The 23,156-nt window shown below is 43.8% G+C and overlaps 1 protein-coding gene and 1 long non-coding RNA gene across 2 annotated transcripts; both read right to left on the bottom strand.

Annotated features, from left to right (window-relative positions):
• Nucleotides 1-551: 551 nt before the first annotated feature.
• Nucleotides 552-3,177, bottom strand: BTG1 (BTG anti-proliferation factor 1). The gene is made up of 2 exons (XM_025438979.3): nucleotides 2,691-3,177; nucleotides 552-1,871 (listed from the first exon to the last, which is right to left on the bottom strand). The coding sequence occupies exons 1-2, from the start codon at nucleotides 2,836-2,838 to the stop codon at nucleotides 1,504-1,506; spliced, it is 516 nt and encodes a 171-aa protein (XP_025294764.1). The 5' UTR covers nucleotides 2,839-3,177; the 3' UTR covers nucleotides 552-1,503.
• Nucleotides 3,178-10,380: 7,203 nt separating this feature from the next.
• On the bottom strand, nucleotides 10,381-14,958 carry LOC112654593 (uncharacterized). The gene is made up of 4 exons (XR_003133139.3): nucleotides 14,808-14,958; nucleotides 12,095-12,209; nucleotides 11,788-11,964; nucleotides 10,381-10,957 (listed from the first exon to the last, which is right to left on the bottom strand). It is a non-coding gene; the product is annotated as an uncharacterized LOC112654593 (long non-coding RNA).
• Between the last annotated feature and the right edge of the window lie 8,198 nt (nucleotides 14,959-23,156).

The following is a 23,156-nucleotide window of genomic DNA, read 5'->3' on the forward strand; positions in this document are numbered from 1 at the left end:
AACTTTTGAGAATAAAAATTCATGAACGTACCTTTTGTTGAATTCCAGCTTAAGTGATTTTTATGTACATCTTGCAGCTGATGAAAGGCAAAAAGCAACCAATCTGCAGTGATTAGCCTGCTTCTTTTAAGACTACGGGTCATCTACCCCAGGATTTTCTAAATGAACAAGGATTCCGTGGGGGCAAAATAATTGTTTTTCAAAGGTGGGCCAGAATGGAACATTTAGATCTTCACTTCAACGGGGAAGCAAGGACATGCAATCCTTTTGAGTATCACTTTGTCTGGTAGATGTTACCTTTGTCTTTTATCCTCATTTCATGAGATTAGCCTGGGAATGTGTCCATGTTTTGACTTTAGAGATTAAAAAAAAAAAGTTACCCCGTGTTTCCTCTAACACCTAAATATGCATGCACAGATCACTTTCACTTCTATCAAATGTTTCTCGGCATGACCAGTGTGCAACTGACATTCACATAGCTTATAGAACCTAAGTCTTCTGAGAAACATAGCTTTCAGAGCTGAGCCTCTATAATCATGACAAGAGATTGATTAAAATGCCAAGATAAGAAACAATTTATTATAGAGAGAAGAAAAATTTCTCATCCAAAATATAGAAATCTGTACAACTTTGCCACAATCAATATACATGAACTGTACAAATTTACACCAGTTCATAATTTACCAAATAAAAGATGACTAACAAAGTTCACAAAATAGATGGTGGTTTGTGGAAAAGACTTTTACCCAATTAAGTACAAGGAAAGTTACAAACCAGACCTCCACTTTCTAAAAATAAGAAGTTTACTCAGTCTTAGAAAACTACAAGCTAGCAAATGTACAGAGAGCTGGCTGGTGCTAACACCACAGTTGAGACAGTGTCTTTTGAAGGGTCTTTTTAAAAGCCTGTTGCCATGGCAGATTCTGGTCACTTGCTACTCTCAAGGCCAAAAACACAATACAAGGTCTGACCATTTCCCCAGGTCATGCTTACTAGGTTTGTCTTATGTACATTTATACATATTTAAGTGCTAGGTAAAAGTCTTGTCGAAATTTCCAGTACTACCATGTTTAAAATGTCGAGCTTTCCTATTGAGCTGCCAAAAAAGTTAACAATTTTCAAGTGTAATAGTGCAAATTTCCTCTGCAAGATCTACTGCAGAGAAAGGTTCTTTGAAATACAGATTTGCCTTAAAGGGGTTGATGGGAAAAATGTTTCGGTATAACATCTGGGAGAAACTGAAACCACCCTAGGACTTCACTCCCTAGCAAATAAAGTGATCGTTTACTTGGACTCACAGGCTATTAAATCATTGAAAGGTACTGTCCAAACTATGGCACTGTCACTTTAAAAAAAAAATTTTTTTTACCACTCTATCTTGTGCCAGATCTTCACAGCTGTGACATGGTTTAAATTCCATAATCCATCCCCAAGAGGAGCCCACCCAAAGCAAAAATCAAATTTATCCATCCATTATAAGATGATCCATCCATAGACTATATCTTAACCTGATACAGTCATCATATTGTAGTTTTTGGAAGGGCTTGTTCGGCCCAAGAGAAGTTCCTCCTTACAGCTGATTCTGCTGTCTACCATTTGCACGTTGCTGCTGTTTTGAGTGCTACCTCCTGCTGGCGAGGCTTCGTACAGCACGCAGATGGAGCCATCCTCTCCGATTCGGTAGGACACTTCATAGGGGTCAACCCAGAGTGTGAGTTCACTTGGGAGCAGCCTGAACAGCTCCTGACTGCTCAGTCCAATCCGCTGCGCTGCCTGTCCAATCAGAGGATCCATTTTATGGTTGATGCGAATACAACGGTAACCTGATCCCTTGCACGGCTTTTCTGGGAACCAGTGATGTTTATAATGTTCTATAGGAAGACAGGAGGAGGAGGAGGAGGAAAAGAACAGAGAAACAACACTTAGATCGTTACTGTTACACATCCCGCCGCAGCCTCTTCCCGCTTCCGCCGGCTCCTCTGAGAAGTGAAAAATGTGAAGCCACCAACTTTTTAAAAAAAAAAAATGCCCAGCGTTGCCCTCGCGGGGCCGAGCGTGCGCGGGGCCGGCCGGCGAGCGCGCGGGCCTGGAGAGGGCACCCGGCGGGGCGCGGGGCGCGGGACAAACCCATTCCCAGGAACCGGCCGGTCGAGGCGGCGGGGCGGCCCCGGCGGAGCCTCTACCTCCTCCGGCCCGGGAGCCGGGGGCCCGGCCCGGCCGCGCACAATGGGCCTGACGGCTTTGGCGGAGGCGCCGCCGGGCTGTTCACCCCGAAGGGGAGGAAAACCAGCAGCCCTAAGCCCCGCGCCGGGCAGGGCTGTAACCCGGCCGGGGACGAACCCGGTGATTAATGGGCCGCGGAGGGGGCGCGGGGAGACCCCGGGCCGGGCCGCCGAGCGCACGACGGGCCGGGGGGGGGGGGGGCGCCGGAGCAACCCCAGCCCCGCAGCTCCTTTGTCCCGTCCGAGGGCCGCAGCTCCCGCCCGGGGGCCGTAGTTTCTTTGTTGCGCGCCCGTCCTTCTCCCCTCCGAGGGCCGGCCGCGGGGCGCGGGGCGCGGGGGGCCGCGGGGGCCTCGCCGGGACCCGCCGTTAGCGGCCGCCCAGCGCGCCGCGACTCCCGCCGCCCCGACGGCCCGGGCCGCTCCCGCCCGCGCCCCCGCCCCCCCGCCCGCCCGGCGCGGCCGCCTCACCTGCCAGCAGCTCCTGCAGGCTCTGGCTGAAGGTCTGCAGCTGTCGCTCGCTCGTGAGCCCCTTGGTGCGGAGGAACTTGGAGATGAAGGACACGGCGGCGGCGATCTCGCCTATCATGGTGGCGGCCCGGGTGTAGAAGGGATGCATGGGGGCGGCGGGCGGGGCGGCCCGGGGCGGCCGGGGCTCGGCGGCGCGGCCCCGACGGCGGAGCGGCCACCCCGGGCTCCCTCGCGGCTCACAGGGCTGAGAGGAACAGAGGGCGGGAGGGGCGGGCAGCTACTTTTTTTTTCTCTCTCCTTTATAGTAAAAAAAAAAAAAAAAAGTTATTTTCACGACAGGAGGCGGCAGGCGAGAGGAAGAGGCGAGCGACGGCGGCCTGGTCACATCGCTCGGACTTCCCCAGCCGCCTCCGCGTCCAGCTCCGCAGCCTCCGAAGCTCCCGACAGTTGCATTTCCAGCTCGGAGGGGCGAAGAGATGCAGGCGCCGTGCGGTAGCTTTTATAGCGCCGAGAAAGGAAGTGGCGTAGCCGGGGGGGGGGGACGGCCGGCCGCAGCCAATCCGGAGATCGCACCATTGTGACGTAGCGGATTCGGAGCCGGAGGGGGCGGGCAAAGGGAGCAGGGGGCGGGGGCCGGGGCCCGGCCGAGAGGGAGGGGCTGACGTAATCCGCTTGTAAACAAATAAACTCCCGAGCGGCGGCGGCGGCGGCGGCGGCGGGCTGGGCCGGGACGCGGGGGGCGGGGGCGGGGGGCCGAGCGCGGGTGCGCGAGTGAAAGCCCCGCCCCGGGCCGCGCTCCTCCCCCCGCTGGGGCGGCTGCGGGACGCGGGGCGCGGGGCCGGGGGCGGCGGGGCTCGGCCGGTCCGCGCGCGCGGGCGCCGGAGGTGCGGACCCGGAGGAGCGGCGGCCGCCCGGGGTCGGGGCCGGGCGCCCACGGGCTCGCGGAGGCGGAGGCGGAGGGGAGGCGCGGAGCGAAGGCTCCGTAAAGGTCTGACTGCAAAATACAGAAAAGGGCAGCGTCGGGCTGCGGCCGCCGTAACTTCGGGGCGCAGAGGAGAGGAGCGCGGACCTTGGGGAATCCGGCCCCGCGCCGCCGGCAGAGCCCGGCACCCCAGATCCGTGTAGACGCGGCGCCCGCAAAGTTTAAGCGGAATTGGGGAGTGGGGAGGCAGTATGATGCCTTTTACACCGTTTATACCCTAACCAAAGATTGGCTGCTCTTCTTCCTCCCCCCCCCCCATCCAGTCCAAATAACTGTGGGGCCCTTAGAGTTCTGCTGCTCATTAGAAAAACAGAAAAAAATAAATAGTGAATTTGGAGCTTGTCAAAGTATTAGTCGTAGGCATCTGAGTTTACTGGAAACCCTACTGGCGAAACTAGAAAAGAAAAAAAAAAAGAAGAAGAAGAAAAAAAAAAAAAGGACTGTTGTACTAGGGCTGAGCCTGCTAAAATGATTAAGCCCAGGAGAGGGTTAAGCCTGACTCGGTTAAGGAGGAGGGGGCAGAAAAAGGGAGATGGTGAGTCCCGGCAGATGGAGGAAGCAAACAAGAGGCAGAAGTCGGACTCCACCAGATGGAAATAAATATCCTGAGTTGAGTTGGTCATCAATATTGCAAAACACACCACTTGGAGTTGTGTGTGTGTGTCTGTGTTTTTAAGTACTGAGCCAGCGGGTATAGAAATGAAGCAAAAGGAGGATGTTGCAAAGCGGAGGGAGAAGACATTTATTGTTTAAATGGAACACGTAAAACTGGGTTTGAAGGAACACCCTTGAGATTGTTTATTCATCCATACACAGTAATTAGTTACATGGGAACGTCCTAATTTTCTTTGGACGAATGCATCAAAAATAATGGTAAATGAAGTACCTCTGTGTCCTTCCAGGACTTTTCAGATAGAACTGTGCTTAAAAATAAAGATCATGGTCATTCATTGAGGACGTGAAACCCCTTATACTACGCAAAAAGGAGGTAGGGAAACAGAAGTAAATTTCTGGCGTGACCAGAGCCCCAGCACAAGGTCTTCTGATCTCCCTCCCAACCTCACCCGCCCTCAATCGTGTGCTCCGTTCATTTCCCTCACTTTATCAGTCATTTGAGCATGAGATGAGCAATCAAATGAAGGTTTTTCTCCTCCAAGCCTGGTCTCCAACTTGGACTGCTGATAATTCTGAGCTTCATTTGACTCTTCTGCAAAAAAAATTTATGAAGGTAACAAACTGCTAGGATTTGAACTCAGCCTCGTCCCCCAAAGTGCATCTTCTCTCCACTTATAAGTGCCTTCCCAGGCAGCGGCTGGACCCCTTCTGAAAGCTTTTAAAATCAGTTGAATAGGGTTATCAGAAAGTTAAACTCACCTCCACACTGTTCTTTATTGCATGTGTATGTTTCCTTCTTTAAATCATCCTTTTAAGAGACAAATGGATCTAAGAAATTACTCTTCTACCTGGAGAATCTAGGGAGAGCACTGGGAAAGAACTGGAAATGAATATTGGTCCTAAATGCAAGCTTTCCATAGTGCACAATGTCAATTACTGACAATTTTCAATTCTGGATATACATATGTTTAGTAATATTTTTCCAGAGGTGGTCTCATCTAAAAAAACAAGCTAGTGTATCTTGACAGCTTTTGAATTATAAAGGCACTTTCTCGTTTTGCTGTTAGGTTAAACTACAGGGCAGTGTCAACTACAGTTGACCCTTGAAAAACGCAGGGATTAGGGGTAAGGAACCACAAGCAGTCAAATCCACCTATTACTTTTGACTCCCCCAAAACTTAACCACTCGTAGCCCATCGTGGACCAGAAGCCTTACCAATAGCATAAATGGTCAGTTAAGGCATATTTTGTATATTATATATGTTAGACACTGTATTCTTATAATAAAGTAACGCTGAGAAAAGAAAATGTTATTAAAATCACAAGAGAAAATACGTTTACAATATAGTATAACATTTATCAAAAAGGCCTCCTGTCAGTAGACCCCTGCAGCTCGAACCCGTGTTGTTGAAGGGTCACCTGTCTTTACAAATCCAACTCTTGACTGTAAGAGGCAAGTTACTTGCTTCTCTGCATACTATTTTCTTCAGAAGCTTAAAGGTTATTGTGAGGACTAAGTGGAATAACTATAGAGACTAATTTAGCACTATCTCCGGCACTAAATAAGCATCCACTGGCTTATATCGTCATCAGGCAATTTGATAATATTGGATTTATTTCCCAAACCTAGAAAAATTTACATTAAAAACAAACAAAACTTAGGAAGCCTATCAAAGCAAATCCAGGAAATGAACCTCGGTTTCAAAATCAGTTTGCAAGTAAAAGCACAAATGTCTTTGGAAAGAGCATTCAGGAGTTCAGAAAGCCCTTTCTATAGAGGTAACTATTGGACAACTAACTAGAATTTCAAAGGGCTGGGGATTTATTGTCCCATCCCTCAGCTCAACTGTAACTAAAACTGTTTGCTCTGGCCTACAAATCAGAGCAACCTATACACTTGTTGAGTATTGTGTTTTGCAACCAAAATGAGAAAGTGGGAAAAAAAATAAAGACTTACATAGGGCAGGGGAATAAACTTGTTTATTTCATAGACTAGTAAAATTTAAGGATGAACACAAGGTTGAAAATGTTTTATTTTGCCAAAGAATTTTTTTTTAATCACATTACCATCTGCTATCACTATCATTTTGGGAAAAGGATGACATTTTAACATCCCCAAAGTAGGGAAGGTATCCATATTAGAATAAAGCATGGTCTTCTAATTGAATAATTTTAAAGTCACTAAATGCCACTTTTTGCATGTCATCATGGCCCTGCACTGGGGAACTCATCTAAACTATTAATCTATGAAGATGATAGCTCTAAATGAAGCTATTATGCTGTTCGTTTTATATGCTAGTCCCGCTGCCTGAGATAGCCTCTCCCTTTCCCCTCTCCCCAGCTAATTTCTGCTAGTCCTCCAAGAAGCTTTCCTGACTCTGCACTTGAGTAAATGTCTACAGTATTCTGCTTTGCTTTCCGCTGGCTCTGGGACTTAGCAAACACCCTAGATTTATTGTGTTTGCTAGTCTCTCTTTCTAGTCTGTAAATTTTTGGGAGCAGGCATCCTATGTAATTCGCTATTGTACCCCAATGCCTAATGCCCAACTCACAGGAAAGGCTCTTGAATGATGCTAAATAGACATCAAAATACAAATGAGTCCAATCAAAACCATCACTTGGGATTTACCAGGTGAAAAATAATATATAGAGAGTTTTTGCGGCTTAAAATTGGACAATCAATATTTGAGAGGACAAGATAAGTAACTCCACTCCATGGCACTTTTTTTCCTGGCTGCCCTGTTAGATTATTGCAGAAAGTGCTTTTCTTTTGTAAGTAAACATTGTTTTAGGATAGACTGCATTTCCAGAGCAAATGAAATGGAGGCCAAAGTAAGATTTGTTGCTCAGGAATATTGTGGTAACATCCACATTGCCAAAGGTTTTTTTGCTTTGTTTCCCCTTATACCACCTAGACATGTTTCAGTATTTTTACATCCGGTGAACCGTGGTGTCATTTGCTTATGTGCCACTCTCTCACGCTGCCCTTCTATCCTGACATCGCTGAGGAAGTGTCCTTCCTAAGCTCCCGCGTCTCAATTTACTCATGAGATCCAGGATTCCTGGATTATTGCCAGGAAGGTTCCAGAATTTTTGTAATGGCTCTGTCACAGTTCACAAGTTTGTCTGGAAGGCCTTTGCCCACCTTTCCCAGGTATAGGGTGATCCTACCTTGTTCCCCATCTGGACCATCCCCTCCCCTGAAGGCACATTTAGGATTCCTAGACTTCCCTGGCTGAACTGAAAGTGGCTTCATTGTTGCCAGTCAGCTAGCTGCATTCACTAAAATTGTATTTGTCTGGAACTTACTTCCAGATAGAGAGTTATGTGTCTCTGGTGCTTGCTTTAGAAAACTCACAGCTGAAGCCAAAAAGTACAGGGTGGAGTGGGAGAGCTCTCTACGGTGTTAATAGCAAATAGAGACAAGGCATTTATTTTTGAGTGTGTTTGGCTGCAGGAGGAGAGAAAGAAGCCCCCAAAGTGAATAATCTCTTCTAAACCAGTGAGGCTGCCTCGTAATTCGTTCTCTTTGGGAGGAAGAAGAAGAGGGGTCTGACCTTGGAGTATTTTGAAGATTTAAACCAATAGAAGGAAAATAACCTTTTTTGAAAAAACTGGTTGGGGAAGCATAGGATGTTCGGAGGGGGGCTATTTTTGACAGGGAAGTGATAGGATCAGATTTGTTTTTTCGAAAGCCCTGAGGATGATGGATTGGAAAGAGGTAATGTTGAAGTGACTGCTATTTTCGTCTCCAGTTCTCACTTAAATCTTTAAATAATTTAGCTTGCACGTGGGGTTATCTCTTCAACAGAGACCTGTGCCTTTTATTTATTCTTTTGTTGGTTACCCACAGGAAGGAGACCACTTTTTGCAGCCTCCCCGTCTGGCACTCTGCCTTGCTTTGCTTAGGTGTGAATCTGAGGGAACAAACTAAGGCAATTTCTACCAGGTTTAGATCTACTGGGGTTCAGAAGACACAAGAGGACAGGGAATCCGAGGGTGGCACGCAGATTTGGGGCTAACCCTGTTTCTTGGGGTTGGGGAGAATGGGAGGAAAGGGGATGACAACGTTGCCTACCAGCAGCAAGAGCAGTGGTCTCATATCATGGTGCAGGGCCCACCAGGCTGAGTGCAGCAGGGGCGTTCCTGTGTCCTTCTCCAAGCGCCACCAGGGAGGTCTAACTGGCAGTGAACCATTAGAGATTTCAGTCTTGAAGAAAATGAGGAATTTACCCAGGGTCTTGCAACCAGATTTGAGCTCTCAAGTCACAGACTCCGAAACTTGGAGGCCTGCTCCTGATACTACCTTTTCCAAAGGTCCCTGCGAGACATAAAACCCTGTGGAGTTAGAAGACCATTTCGGGGATGAACAGGGACAGGAGAAAGAGAAAACAAACAAAACTTGAGGCAACTGAAGAGACCTCACATGGCTGACATACCCAGGAAAATACAGCTACATTCATTAAAAGGCTCCCTGAAAAATGAATCAAAGGACCTATTAAAACATTAACCTGCCAAATAAAATAATTTTGCTGGAATGAAAATTATCCCTAGGGGCCCTTAAGAGAAAGCGGCGAAAATGCCTTCTATGTCTGACTCTAAAAAGCACCGCACTTCTCCTTTGGCCTACACTGGCAGGAGGAAGGGGTCAGCCCACACTGCCCCTGCCCCAGCAACTGAGGGGAGCCCACTGGGCGGCAGGTGGAAGAAGCAGGAGGGCAGCTGAAGGGCTGGTTTTGTGTCTATCTCAGCAGGGCTTTTGGAACTTGATCACTTGCCCTCCAGGAATTCTCCTTGAACTTTCTATTGTTAAGCGCCAGGGCCACTTCTCCAAGCCAGGCCTCCCCTCCAGGACCTGGTTTCCTTCCTTTTTGCAGAACCCTGGGATTCCATTTACTTTGCTCTTTGTAAAGTTACCACCATATACTCTGTCTCCTCCAGGGTTCAGGCTTAGTGGATGTTTATCTGCATCTCCCCAGCTGCCAAAGACCTCTTTCAGGGTTAAAGCTTAACAGTAGTCATGGGGAAAGAGACAGATGATAAGAATCAAGTTTGGAAAATTGGAAACTTTAAAGAATCATTACAAAGTTCTTAAGTTTTCACCCCAGCCTATGGCATTTTTTTAACTTAGTGAATATGGATCTCGCCTTCCCTTCAAACTAATAGGACAGGAGGTGGGGACTTCTCAGTGGTTTCCACCCCAGCATCACCCCAGGAAATTGACAGAAATGCAAACTTTTGGCCCCCTAAATCAAAAACTCCAGAGGTAGATGTCTCTCTCCCGAGGTGGTGTCTATCTAGAAACTGATGTTTCAGAAAAACTGGTTTTAAAAAGTAGTGACAATCTCCAGATCTTGAGTTCGCACCCCACATTGGGTATAGAGATTACTTAAAACTAAAAATCTCGAAAAGTAGTGGCAAAATTCTGTAACTCGAAACCAACGAAACTTTTATCCAGGCACATGCTATCTCAAGTTAGAAATCTTTTCTCCTAAAAGAAAAAAGTTAACCCACCAACTTAATGTGCAAAAGCAGCCGGTAAGTATCAACGAAGTTTTCAGTGAGTTGTTATTTGCTTCCTTCCCTCAAGTCCTATAGTCTGGGTAAAATGCATCCTTCCCAGCTTCTGAGACAAGAACGGATAATGATGTCCACATGTTACTCTCAAGAGAGAAGATAATACTCAGGAAGCTCAGTAAAATAATCATCTAACCAAATGTTGGCACAGTCCGTGGTTTTATTTTCACTTCTAAGGAAAGCAGCAACTTGACCTTTTTAAGGGACTTGAATTTAACATCTCAAAGTAGATTAGCATTTACATGCACTAAGTGACGTCACATCATTCATTTGACACAAGATAGTCAACTAAAACAAAGGAACAAACATTCAAATGGCTAGAGGAAGTGCAATAAAGAAATTAATATAGAGGTCCCACACAGAGATGCCTACCATGATTGTAAAAACTATCGTGGATTTGGATGTACCTCAGCTAGAATGAAAGGGTCGGAGCCCCGCTGGAAAATGGAACTTAGAATATACTCATTTTTGCCGGACAACAAGCTAGACTGATCCAAATTCCTAAAAAGCCTATTCTAGCCAAGAAAAAAAGTTCTCTAGAAAAAAAAACAAGAAAGGTTACGATTTGCATGTCAAATTGTATTTATTTACTGAAGGAGATAACGTAGAGGCTTCTCATCTTGTGTTCTTATCCATTTGTTTAGTAAATACTTGTTTTCCCTAAATGAAGCAGAAGCAATCTTCAGCTTAGATAATATTTACTGCTTTGATTTAGTTGAATTAATTGAATCTGAAAGCCAAGGATCCTTTATTGGCATTGGAGCTTGTGTTGAAAGCATTCCATATTTGCATATTTTGTAGTAGGGGCCTCACCTTCCAAGTCCTTTCATCCAGCACCCTGCAGGAAAGAAAGCATTTCCATCTTCTGGAAATCAGTTGTGAGTTTTGACTGTGATGCTGACCTTCAAACTCCAAGAATGGTCTCCGTGTTGTTTTTAATGTCTGTCCATTTCAAACTGTATAAAACAGTAGTCAGAGGCACAACCTTGAAGCACTCAAGGAATGGTTCTTTTCGTGGCTTTCTGCCTTGTGGTAACAAAGCTGTCTGTGCAATATGTAGGGGGTAGGGACTATGAGTCAAGAGCACTTGTATCTTTATGCAAAAAAAAAAAAAAAAAAAAAAGTTAAGTCAACTGGATAGAGAGAAAGAGCTCCTTCCTAGAGACCTTCACTTCAGAGAAGTCCTGGGGGAGGCAGAAATTTCAAGTTAGAAAGAGGCTAAAAAGAGCACTCTGGTTACATAGTCCAACTAAAGCCGAAAATCTGCCAGATAATTTCGCCCAGAGGATTTAGCTAAACAGTTAAACTCTTAACAGAAGCTTTATTTAGGCTCATTCTAACAAACATGATCAGCAGACAAGTCTTTTTTAAAGAAAGTTCTCTTTCATCTCACTAAAAAGAAGGAACACATTAAAACCAAAACAGGAACTACTTTGGCAATATATGTGTAAAAAAATAAGCACCCTATGGGGCTCTTTTTAAATTAGCCAGAGTGCACAGAGACGTCTTTGAAAAGGAAATTTCTGGGGGGAAAACACATTTCTCTTGATTTCATAAACACTCATTGTTTAATCTTCTGAAGTAAGTGCAAACTTATGATTAAGTGCCCCAAACTCCAAAACAGATGAGATCTTTTAAGTCACCTCCTGCCCCCTGTCTCCCCCGCCCGCCCCCCCCCCCAGACTTAGGGAGGCAGAAGCAACCTGAAAATTTGCCTGCCAGTGAAGCAAGAAGTGACCTGGGAGATCTTCATTTTCAAACTGTAGACATGTTTGGCTGCGTCCTGCACTGGTTGCACATGTAGCCAAGTTCAGCCTCGGTGCTGATACCATGTATGAATATGCTGTTTGAATTTCATGAGTACTGGACACCCTACTCCAGTTTATTTCGCTGCCTTTTTTTTTTTTTAATTGATTTACTTACCCACTCCTCCTCCATCCCCTCTCCTCTGGCCCAAGGCAGTCATGTAATTTTAGTCAGAATGCTTAGAGCCTCCTGCATCCGATTGTAGCTTCCATTCCTACACATTGTTCAGCTATGACCAAAGAGGCACTGTTTATATAGTTTTCTAAATTTGCTCCGATGAGAAAAGTCATGAGTCTGAAATAAGATCGAGATATAATCATGCAAAGTTGAGGCAACTTGACATGAAGCAAATACTTAACAGAGTTTTTAAAAAATAAATAAAAGTCCTCATAAGCCATGTAAAGAAAGTAGGAAGAATTTTTACCAGGAATCTGGGTTTGGAGAACATTGCTCTTAAGCTCTCAATAAGCAATGCTTTTACATTTGAGCTTCTTGGCATCCAGGAAAAAGAAACACAGCAAAAGTTTGCATTGCTTTTGCTAACAAAAAGAAAAAGAAAAGAAAAAGCACTCATTAGTGTTGAACTCTGATAGATGTATCAACTTATGATACAGAACAGTTTTGCATAATTTTCTAAAACATTCGGGGAAATATGCTTTGGGTAGTGCATTTTTTAAGATTTTGCTTATTTGAGAGAGAGTGAAAAAGAGTGTGGAGAAGGGTCGAGGAGCAGAGAGGGGGGAAAGGGAGAGAATCCCAAAGGGACTCCACGCTCAATGGACCTGGACACGGGGGCTGGATCCCACAACCCTGAGATCACGATCTGAGCCAAAACCAAGAGTCAGACGCTTAACCTATTCAGCCACCCAGGCACCCCAACAGGTCGGGCATTCTTGATCTGACTCTCCCAGCGAGGACTGAGAACAAGTTCACTACTAAATGTCTCATGTATGTGTTCTATGGCATTCATCAATTCATTCCACAAATTTAATTCACTAATAAAGTAATGGGTAAGCACTGGAGATAGAGCCACAAACAGAAAAGAGCTGCCTCACACTCTACAGAATCTGGCCAGAAAACGGAAATTAAGTAAGTAGTGAAAGCAAGTACATATTGGCTACTCTGAAAATCACTACGAAAGAAAAATGTAGGACCTTTGAAAGTCAAATCTAGTTGTTGAGACAATCAAAGAAACCTTTCCTACAACAGTGTCTTTAATCAGAAGCCTGAGGAGGAGTAGGAATTAAGCTGAGTGGAACCTGAGGGCATTATTAGAGTTGCTCCATAGACTAAGGAAGTGAGTTTACAAAGGACAGAGAGGTGTGCCCAAAGCAGAACCCTGGGGTCCTAGTAGGGAGAAACAGAGTAGAGACCAAAGATAAGGCTGGGAAAGTATGTGAGGTCAGGATCTGAGGCACCTTGTAGATTGCATTTAAAAACATTAATCTTATCCAAAGAATAAGGAGAGTTTTAAGCAGTGACAGACAGATTTGCATAGTAAGAGTTCCACCCATTAAGCACCACAGAAATGGATATTCTGGTATTCTGGTGAAAATTAGAAAGTGAAGATCCATTTCTATGAAGTTCTATCCATCTCTTAAGAAGCTTCTCAGATCTGGTCAAAAGTTGGATAATACTATACTTGAAGCTCCAGAAATTTAGATCAGTGATGGGCAAATATTTTTATAAAGAGCTTGATAATAGATATTTTTTACCTTTTGAGCAAGAAGATACTTTTCCCAATTCCTTATCTCTGCACAAAAGCAGCCATCGACAATATGGGCATGGCTGTGTTCCAATAAAACTTTATTTACAAAGCCAGAGGTCCTCAACTGGGCTCTTCTTCACAATACTTTGCCTATCTCTGACCTAGATCAAGAAGCATTCAAGAAGTGATCTTGACGGAGATTTTGGAGGATATGGTAACCATCCAGCAAACCAAGCTTTAATGGGCTAACTGTACTCTACTGGGGCTTTATGAGGACTGTCATGATAGGACTAAATATCAGGGACAAAACGCACCTCTGTGAGTGGAGTGAGTTTATCTTGTGAAAAAATTATCATCCATGTAGACTGTGAAGAAAATAAGCTCTTTAGAGGCAGGGAGTGATGTCTGTTTTGTTCAGTTTTGTTTTGTTTTAACCCCTTAGCTTAGTTTTGCCTAGAGCATAATATGCTCACAGATGTAACTCACAAGATGAACATTCAGTTAATGACTTTTCAGCAATAAAACTCTTCAAAAGTCATATGACTATTGGGAAACTTTTTATTCTCAGTATTGTTAAACAAAATTCAACCCAGTAGATCTAATTGGCTTTATTAAACGATTCACGAACCAGAAACAAGTAGGGAGAGGCTCCTAGGAGTTGTGCAAAATGGAAGGTTTTTATAGAAGGAGGGTGGGGCAAGACGTTATTAGCAAAAGAAAAGAAAAGATTGTTTCCAGCAAAGTCACTTTCCCTTAGGGGGAAAGGCAGGCTGTCTTTATTAGGTGGATTACCTCACCTTCCTTTGGTGGGGTAGAGGCTTGGAGAGGACCCATGTGACCTCATTGGAGGGGCTTAGAAAATTCATGATTGACAGGTTTAGACTACAGGTCTGGAGGAGGGTAGAATTTGCTCCTAGGTTAGGTATTAAGTCCATTTGGTGACTTGGCCTAAATGACTCCATTTTGGACCTGTGTTTTCCTTTTTAACAGTATGAAGAAAAATTGCACCCGGAACACACCAAGTACCTGTAAGACATTGCGTCCACATGATCATTTCAAACAAAAACACTCACCAATTCACTCAGCAGAGTTTTGTGGTCAAGGTACCACAGGGAGCAGATTCAAATTAGATGTCCTGTTTGGATGAACCCAAACATGCTTGTGTTGCCTGTGGACACCAAGTAAGAGATGGAGACGAAACATCTTCATTTCTTACAACACTTTGGCCTGTTGGGTGCATGTGCCACCTCCATGTAGTTTGCATTGTTTGCTTTTATTTTGGCCCTAGTGATAAGTTTTCAAGCTTATTTTAAGCAAAATTTGACCTCCACACTAATGAGCTTCCCCAAAAGGATAAAAAAATCAGTGAAAAAAAAATTATGCAGAAAGAATAATAAGCTTTCCGATGTCAAATTCCCTCACTCCTTACCTGTCCATACATCACCCACAGTTGTCCAAAACTGTCCTCTGTGCTTTGGAGACAAAACATAAGGGAAGACAGAATTTGGGATAAAGAAGAACAATAGCTGTACTGCTTCAGTGGGCAAAGGGAGCTGCAGCAGGCTCTGGCCTTCAAAAACCGCGAGTCCCTCCCTTACCCCCCAGGGAGCTGGGCGGGGAGTGGGGGGGAGGGGGAGGGGCATGGTTTCAGAGAAATGCAGGATCTAGCTGGTTTGGGCAGGAATTATGTACTGCTGCCAGCCTCAGGTCCTTTTCAAGGTGCTAACAGGCTCTTGAAAAAAAAAAAGACTAAGAAAGGAGGGAGGGGAGTTTTAGGGAAGACAGGAAGCCGGTCACTTTTAAAACCCAGCTTTGGGGCGCCTGGGTGGCTCAGTGGGTTAAGCATCTGCCTTCAGCTCAGGTCATGATCTCGGGGTCCTGAGATCGAGTCCACAACGGGCTTCCTGCACTGCAAGGAGCCTGCCTCTACCTCTCTCTCTCATGAATAAATAAATAAAATCTTCAAATAATAAAAAGAAAACATGTCTTAAAAAATAAATAAATAAAATTGAGTTTCACTGAAGCATTAATGCAGTTATTTTGATTTTTGTTCAACTTGGTGCTTTTAAGCAGTTTCTTTATCAGGTCATCTTTTCTTCCTTTGGTGAGTACGATAAACCTTCACTGGATTACTATGCTTGCTTCCTTTCAAATTCTGTACTATTTTTTATGCAAACTTACTTTTCTTACAGGTGTATGTGTGAATATATACATATATGAATGGACTTGTGTGTATGTATAAATAATTATATATATACACACACATACGTTTTTTAAAAAATCTTTGAAAATGGTTTGGGTGTTTTAGGTTAAGATGTAATACATAGTAATTTTTTTCCCGTTAATGGAGATTTTTATTTTTTGAAGACTTCACTGAACACCAGGGCTTGTAGAAATGAATTGTTAACCAAGGTATAGGTCAGTTGGTTTCCTTTGTAATCCAATGTATCTTAATTTATGTATTTATAAAAATATTGTTCTCAGAAAGATTTCATTTATTTTAGACTGTAAAAGGAGTCCATGGTACAAAAAACAACCTCTGGATCTTGATTTTGGATCTAGATCATTGTGTGTCTTACATATAATAGGCGCTCCAAAACTATTTCTTGAAAACCAAGCGATTGTTCTCCCATAGCAACAACATTGGTTTTGTTAAAAAGACTCTAAACCATCCAGAAAAAAATTGTTTGAAAAGCGTCACGGTGGCACCGATGGCATAAAACACCTTCTCTTCTAGATAGCAAAAGATGCCCAGCTTGTTTCTTATGGTAGGAGAGCATAAGGAAGGCTAAATTTGCATCAAGTATTTGGATAGATGCTTCAAAGGAGAATCGGGGACAAAGAATGTTTTTAATGACATCCAAGATGAGACTTTGCTCAAAGAAGTCCGTAACTACCCAGCATTGTGACTATTGTGCTCGCCAGTGTATCCACAGCACTTAACACCGTGTTTGGTAAAGTGTGACATCAATACATATTTGAGGAATAAATAAACCCTGATTGAGATTCTGTGGCAGTAAAAGCTCTGAGGGAAGATGAAAAACCTTGAATCAATATCAAAATCATATGGCTCGGCTAAGTGGTATCTGCCTATGGAATCAAAGATTGATGAGAGATCAATCAATATTGCAGGAGTCTTCAGTTATTTTTAACTATATCCACGGTCAAAACCCCCATAGATTAAAAAGTATTAAAAGGGTCAGCAGGAGATCAGTGGTGCTTTCCACACTCCTTTTCCATGCAGAATATTAAATGGAGAAGCCAGACCTGCAACTCATTAAGAAGAAAGCTAGCTCAGAATGTGGAGTGTCAGTGGAGGAGACTGGTTGAAGGAGGTGCAGGTGAAGGTTACCCTTTTTGAAGACAGAGCTAGATACTGGGACTCTGTCTTAGGAGAGTTGAGCACAGAACTTTGTGGAGACTTGACTATTCAGAGCAGGACTTGGAGAGCTGGGGCAGCTGAAGATTTTACCCTGGGGACTTTGGCTGGGAGAAGTTAATTAATTGGTAATGCCTTGCTGCATCAGGTTTATCCATTCTTCCGAGACCATGCTATTGTGTCTTCTGAAAGCATGAGCTAGAGCCACATACACCACTGGTTTCGAGTTCCTTCCCAGAATTTTAAGCAAAGAAAGCAAATAAAATAAAAACGGATCGTGCTCTACATACAGAGTTTATCTGTGCATGCATGTGTGTGTGTACATGTAAACACCCATACACATGCACATCTCAAAGAATTATATGTGCATAGGGATAAGTCCAAGGTTAGCACCAAATGTGGACTCCTCTAAGGTTATGTTTGGAAAGGTGGGGATTTATTTTTTTTATATATCCTGAGTACTGGCTTTCCAGCTAAAAGTTAGAGTGCTGCATCATATATAAAATCAAATCCATTTGGACTGCATTGCAAAAATAAAAACCAGTAGAAGCAAAGTTAGGAGGGCCACCTGCGTGGCTCAGTGGTAGAGCATCTGCCTCTGGCCCAGGGTGTGATCCCGGGGTCCTGGGATCAAGTTCCGCATCACGATCCCCACAGGGAGTCTGCTTCTCCCTCTGCATGTGTCTCTGCCTCTCTCTCTCTCTGTGTCTCTCATGAATAAATAAATAAAATCTTAAAAAAAAAAAAGAAGAAAGGTTAGAAAATGTGCAGATCTACAAGAGTAAGAATGGGTAGAAAAACTTTCTTAAGTAAGTTAGGAAAATAAACATCCATAAAGAAAAAGATTAATATATATGACTATATATAAATGTTGTTTCTGTATAAGAAGCTTCATAAACAAAGCTGATATGAATGAGGGGTTAAAAAAGTTATAGTGACTCGTGACAAATTAGAGGTTAATATTAAGTATAGTGAACAAAAATCAAAATATAATCAGTTAAATTAATACCCTCACACAAAGACCTACACGTTGAAAACAAGCAAACAAGAGAAAAATAGGAAAACTATAGGAACAGGCAATTTCCTTGAGAACAAAGGAAGGTGGATAACAACTATAAAAGATATGCAGTCTTATTAATAGTCAGGAAAATGCAAAAATAAACCCATATGCCATTTACTACCTATCCAATGAATATTAAAAAGATGAGTGATGTCTATTCTCATACATTTAGGGAAATGGCACTTCTGATGCTTTGTTTATGGAAGTACAATTAGCTACAATCTTCTTGGAGAATAACTGGCCAAGTTTATTCATTAAAAATCTGCTTACATGTTGACATCCCACTTTTGACAGCTATAACTCACAGAGTCCATGTAACTCAGAAGGCAACATGCTAACTGAGGAGCTCTCACTTTTTATAAACGTCATTTTCTTGAATTGACCATCATAGTTGAGTGTCAAGTTATTACAGAAAACAACTGCTCACCTGTGCCCCTAAGAGACTGAGGTAAGTAGGAAGGTGTACATCCTAGATACTTAGGGGTTATGCACAACATCCCTGTTCTGGGATATCCCTCAAATACTGCCTCATTGTCCTTATTCTCCCACTTTCAAGGGTGTGGGAGGAGCCATGACTAGGTGCGTAAGGTTTGGCCTATGAGTCCATTGACTGGGATTTTTGGACTTAGAAACATTGGAAATCAAGGTGCTTTCTTTCCTGTAGTTGTATGTGCTACAAGTCAAATCTTGAAACCACTAGCAGTCTGTTTTCTCCAACTCTGTGAAGAATACCATTCTAGAAAAAGAGAAAACACAAAAAGAAACAGAAGTGAAAGGCATCGAGAATATCCTGGGGACATTTAGGTTCCTGAATTGAGTGGTTCATGGGGGCTTAGCTGCATCCTGGCCCTTCTTGTGACTTGGTCATTCACCTTCTCCTAAGATTCTGTGAGAAACCTCAAAAGCTTTTAGTAAGTTCCCCAACCACCCATTTTTTTTTTTTTTTTTTTTGCTTAAGCTGGTTTAACTTGTTATTATCCCTTAGAACCAATAGCATCGTAAATAAGAAAGACTTCTTAAAAAAAAAAAAGATTTTATTTATTTATTCATAAGAGACACAGAATGAGAGGCAGAGACACAGGCAGAGGGAGAAGCAGGCTCCATGCAGAGAGCCCGATGCGGGACTTGATCCCAGGAACCCATCATCACGCCCTGAGCCAAAGGCAGATGCCTGAGCCACCCAGGTGTCTCTGTAGAAAGGCTTCTTATTCAGTAATTAACTTCTTGGTAAGAATATGAAATATCCTACCCCACCTGTGGACCATGAGCTAATAATTATAAGTAGATAGTGAAGGTAGATATGTGTCCTTGTCACTTCACTTGAGCTCTGGCCTTCCAGCCTCCCTATCCCCACACCCCTGTGCTGAAGCTCATCATCTACTTTGCTCCATTCCACTTCACCTCTATAGGACTGAACTTCTTAGGAAAGAGGCAGAAGAGAAAAAGGAGGATTCTTAGGGTTTCCCACAGAGCATCGAGTGTGCATTGGTGGCATTTGGTGGAGATCAAACGAGCGTGTCTCTGTCAGCCCGCAATCGTACTGCTGTACATCATGAGATGCCACACTGATCCAGACTCTTAGAGCTCTTGACCCTGTTTATATTCTTAGTTGGATCTTTAAAACTTTGTCTTCATAATGGATTGTTTTAAAGCAAAAGTGCCAGAAACTCTGCTGTGGAAATATATCCTAATAAGGAGCATAGATGCAATGGCATGAAAATTTGAAACCTCTAGCCAAAACCCCAAAGGAAAAAAAAAAGAAAGAAAGAAAGAAAGACCACTTACTAATGACCACTAGGCAAAAACATTTGTCAACGTTTAATGGAGCCAAGATCCTTAAGGGACTGGACGATAGAGAATAAGCGAACAGCTGGCATTTTCTGAGTTGTCCACTTACCTGCAAGAGCCAGCGTCCAGGGGCACAGACCCACATTCACACCGTGTGGACGGAGGAGTAAGGATGGTGACCTGGGTCAACCACATCCAAAAAGACTCCTTCCGGTGTCTGTTCTGTGCCCAGAGAGACACAGAGGGGGTTATTGTAGCCCAAGTGATAAACACTGGGGGAAAAAACACTTTAACACACACATGCAAGACTTTTGGGGTGAGAGCCCTTCCCTTTGGAGCAAGCCTCTGGGACTCTTTTTGTTTGTTTTGTTTTTTTCTGACATTTCCCAGAGGCCGGAGGGCTATTTGCATTTCTCCCCAGAGGAGTAATTTCACCTGTGGTCTTCCTAAACCACCTGGATGAATATTTTTAACATGCGTCTTTGAGGTTCCTTGTCTGACAGGCCTGGCCAGAGGGAAGGATCTGAGGTGCAAGAAGGCAGGCCATGGAGCTAACTACCTTTGGGGCAGACACTAGTCTCTGAGGTGCTACTTCCTCTTCCCCAACCGTTAAAAGTGAACTATTAAAAGATTAAAATAATCTAAAAATTTAATTAACAAAGTAATGAGATCCTCAGAACCAGCAGATATAACCAAAACAGTGCAGAACCACCCCCAGCCAGGCTGAAATCAGGACTTACTGGAGGCAGTGAGACTGCTCCCGAGTAGCCAGTAGGACCTCCAGGCCCGGGACAGCACGCAGGGGCATTTTTTTTTTTTTTTTAAGATTTTATGTATTTATGCATGAGAAACACAGAGAGAGAGGCAGAGACACAGGCAGAGGGAGAAGCAGGCTCCCTGCGGGGACTCGATCCCAGGACCTCAGGATCACTCACGCCCTGAGCCGAAGGCAGACAATCAACCACTGAGCCACCCAGGTGCCCCCACCCAGGCCTTTCGTAACCAGGGTTATCTAAAGTGAGGTCCTGAGGCCTCAAGTCACGCCCGAGGGCCCCCTCCCTAAAGGCTTGTGCACTCTGATTTACCAATGGGCCTGAAAAGGCTCATAGGCTGTTTGCAAGTCCTCTGCACTCTCCCTTGACCCCTCCCCGCAAGGAGTCACATGCAGATTCCAGAAACATTTGTGTGTTTCCCTGAAAAGTGAGCTTTATACACCAGTGGTACAAACGGCCATCCTGTTTTAGATTCAGCTCTTGGGGGAATAATAATCTGGTCTACATCCAAATCTCTGTGCATACAAATTTTAGGTCTATAAATGATTCCTTTATAGTGTTAAAACATAAACTGAGGTGTGTTAAAAATTGTAAGAGTTTATTTGAACAAAAATCAATTCAAATAGGGCAGCACCAGACCTGAAGTGGTTAGGACTATTCCGAAGCTAGAGGGTAGGCTTTTTTTTTTTTCTTTACCAAAGATTTTTGTTTATTTATCCATGAGACATACAGAGAGAGAGGCAGAGACACAGGCAGAGGGAGAAGCAGGCTTCCTGTAAGGAGCCCCATGTGAGACTCGATCCCAGGACCCAGGGATCACGCCCTGGGCCAAAGGCAGACTCTCTACCACTGAGCCACCCAGGTGCCCAAGAGGCTAGACTTTTAAAGAGAAGAGGCCAGGGGAGTCTGAGTGACTCAGTCAGCTAGTTAGTTTTGTGATCTGGGGCGTCCAGCTAAGGGATCTCTGATTTTTGCCAACTGCCTTCCTGCTGAGCCAAAGTTTTCTCATTCCCCCTCCACTGGGGAAGCAGCTGAGGCACAGGGTCTTGCTCCCTGAGGAATTCTCCTCTCTCTCCATCTTCTGGTGCGTTGGCCCTGTTGCTGTGCCAACAGTGTCTTAATTCCTGTTCTGTCTATTCTCAGCTGGCCTTGGACCCCACGTAGGAGTTGGGCGAGGGATGAAAATGGGTATTATTCCTTGTAGTCGATCTTGATGTCATGTGTGTATGAAGAGACCCCTCCCTTCATTTTTTGTTTTCCATCCCTCTCACTCCCTAACAGGATTGAAATAAAACCTGTTTCTGTTTTTACTTTAAAAAAAAAAAAAAAAAAAAAGCATCTGATTCTTGGTTTTGGTTCAGGTTTTGATTCAGGTTCTTGGTCATGGGATCAAGCTCCCACATTGGGCTATGTGCTCAGTGTGGAGTCAGCTTCAGGTTCTTTCTCCTTCTGCCCTCCCCTCGCCCCCAAATAAATAAATAAAATCTTTAAAAGATAATAGTAATAAAGAAAAGAAACGGAAGCAAAACACAAAAAATTATTAAGTTGGCTATAGCTTAAGCCATTGTGTTAATTGGGAAAAGCCTAGTTGGCTGTGATTGGTTGTTAGATTTTGATTTCTTACCCTTGAAGCATTTATAGGCTTAGGCTTTGATACGCTTGCGTAGGCTGCTAAGGTATTAGAACCACCTCAGCCTAACGGCCTCCTTGTTTAATTAATTTAGCAATGGGCGTGGGAGGTGGGGGTCACGGAAGTCTCAGGGTCTGTTACCTGTCTTAGAGTGGCCGTGCTAACTGGAAATATTACAGCCTTTTCTGTGGTTAACTTCTCTTTAGAATGTTATAGAAAACCAGTCTGCTTCGGTGGGAGGTAATCGTATTAAAGTTATGAGTGAGACTAGATGGTGTCCCCGAGGACAGCTTTCTTTGAAAGTAGGCTCTGACATTTTGCTAATCTGTAAGCACATTTTAAAGCAGCTGCATATTAAACTATTTTAGAAATTGCTGATTTCGGGTATTAGTGACAACATATTCTAATTCGGTTAGGCTGAGGTTAAAAAATGATATCAGTGGGCATGATCATATACCTATAAAAGTCTTGCATTAAGTAAATTTACACATTTGGTGTTTACCAGTCTCATGATAACTCTGGTATCTCGTGAGCTCAGAGCAGCCAACTCTCAGAGAGGAGCTAACCTGAAATCTGTTTCTGCAGGCCGCATCCATTCTAAATCCTGCCAGACTATGAGCAGGTGAAACAATGGAATGATCAGTTGTTCACCTTTGCTTTTCTTCTTTGCTTTTTAGAGAAGGTGAAAATTCAGGTTTAAGTTACTCATAGACTTTAGTCTTTCCTGCATTGGATGATCCTGGAGAATCTGTGCTTGATAATTACTCACATGATCCTCATTTACTTTTGTTTCAGAAACAAAGGACAAACCCAGAGCCAGGACAGGTGATAGACAAACTAGACCCATAGGATTTGTTTTCCTGGAGGAAAAAAAAAAAAAAAATCAAAAATTCAAATCAGTGAGACATCGGGAACAAAACAAACATTCTCCAGACGTGACATGTATTAAATGAGGTTAGCTGTGGCTGAGGTGTCCCCGTCAGCTGAAAGGGTCAACATCGGAAGGGAGCAAGTTGAGTGCTGCCTGGCAGGGAGTGGTTTCCTAGGGGGCTTGTAGCATTTGTCTCTAGGATCACAATTATTGAATAAAGAAGATACTCTCTAAATCTGTGGATGCCGCTAACTTCCAGGGCTAACATTTTAGAGAG

This window comes from Canis lupus, chromosome 15 (genome assembly GCF_003254725.2).
Source record: "Canis lupus dingo isolate Sandy chromosome 15, ASM325472v2, whole genome shotgun sequence".
NCBI classification, from domain to species: Eukaryota; Metazoa; Chordata; class Mammalia; order Carnivora; family Canidae; genus Canis; species Canis lupus.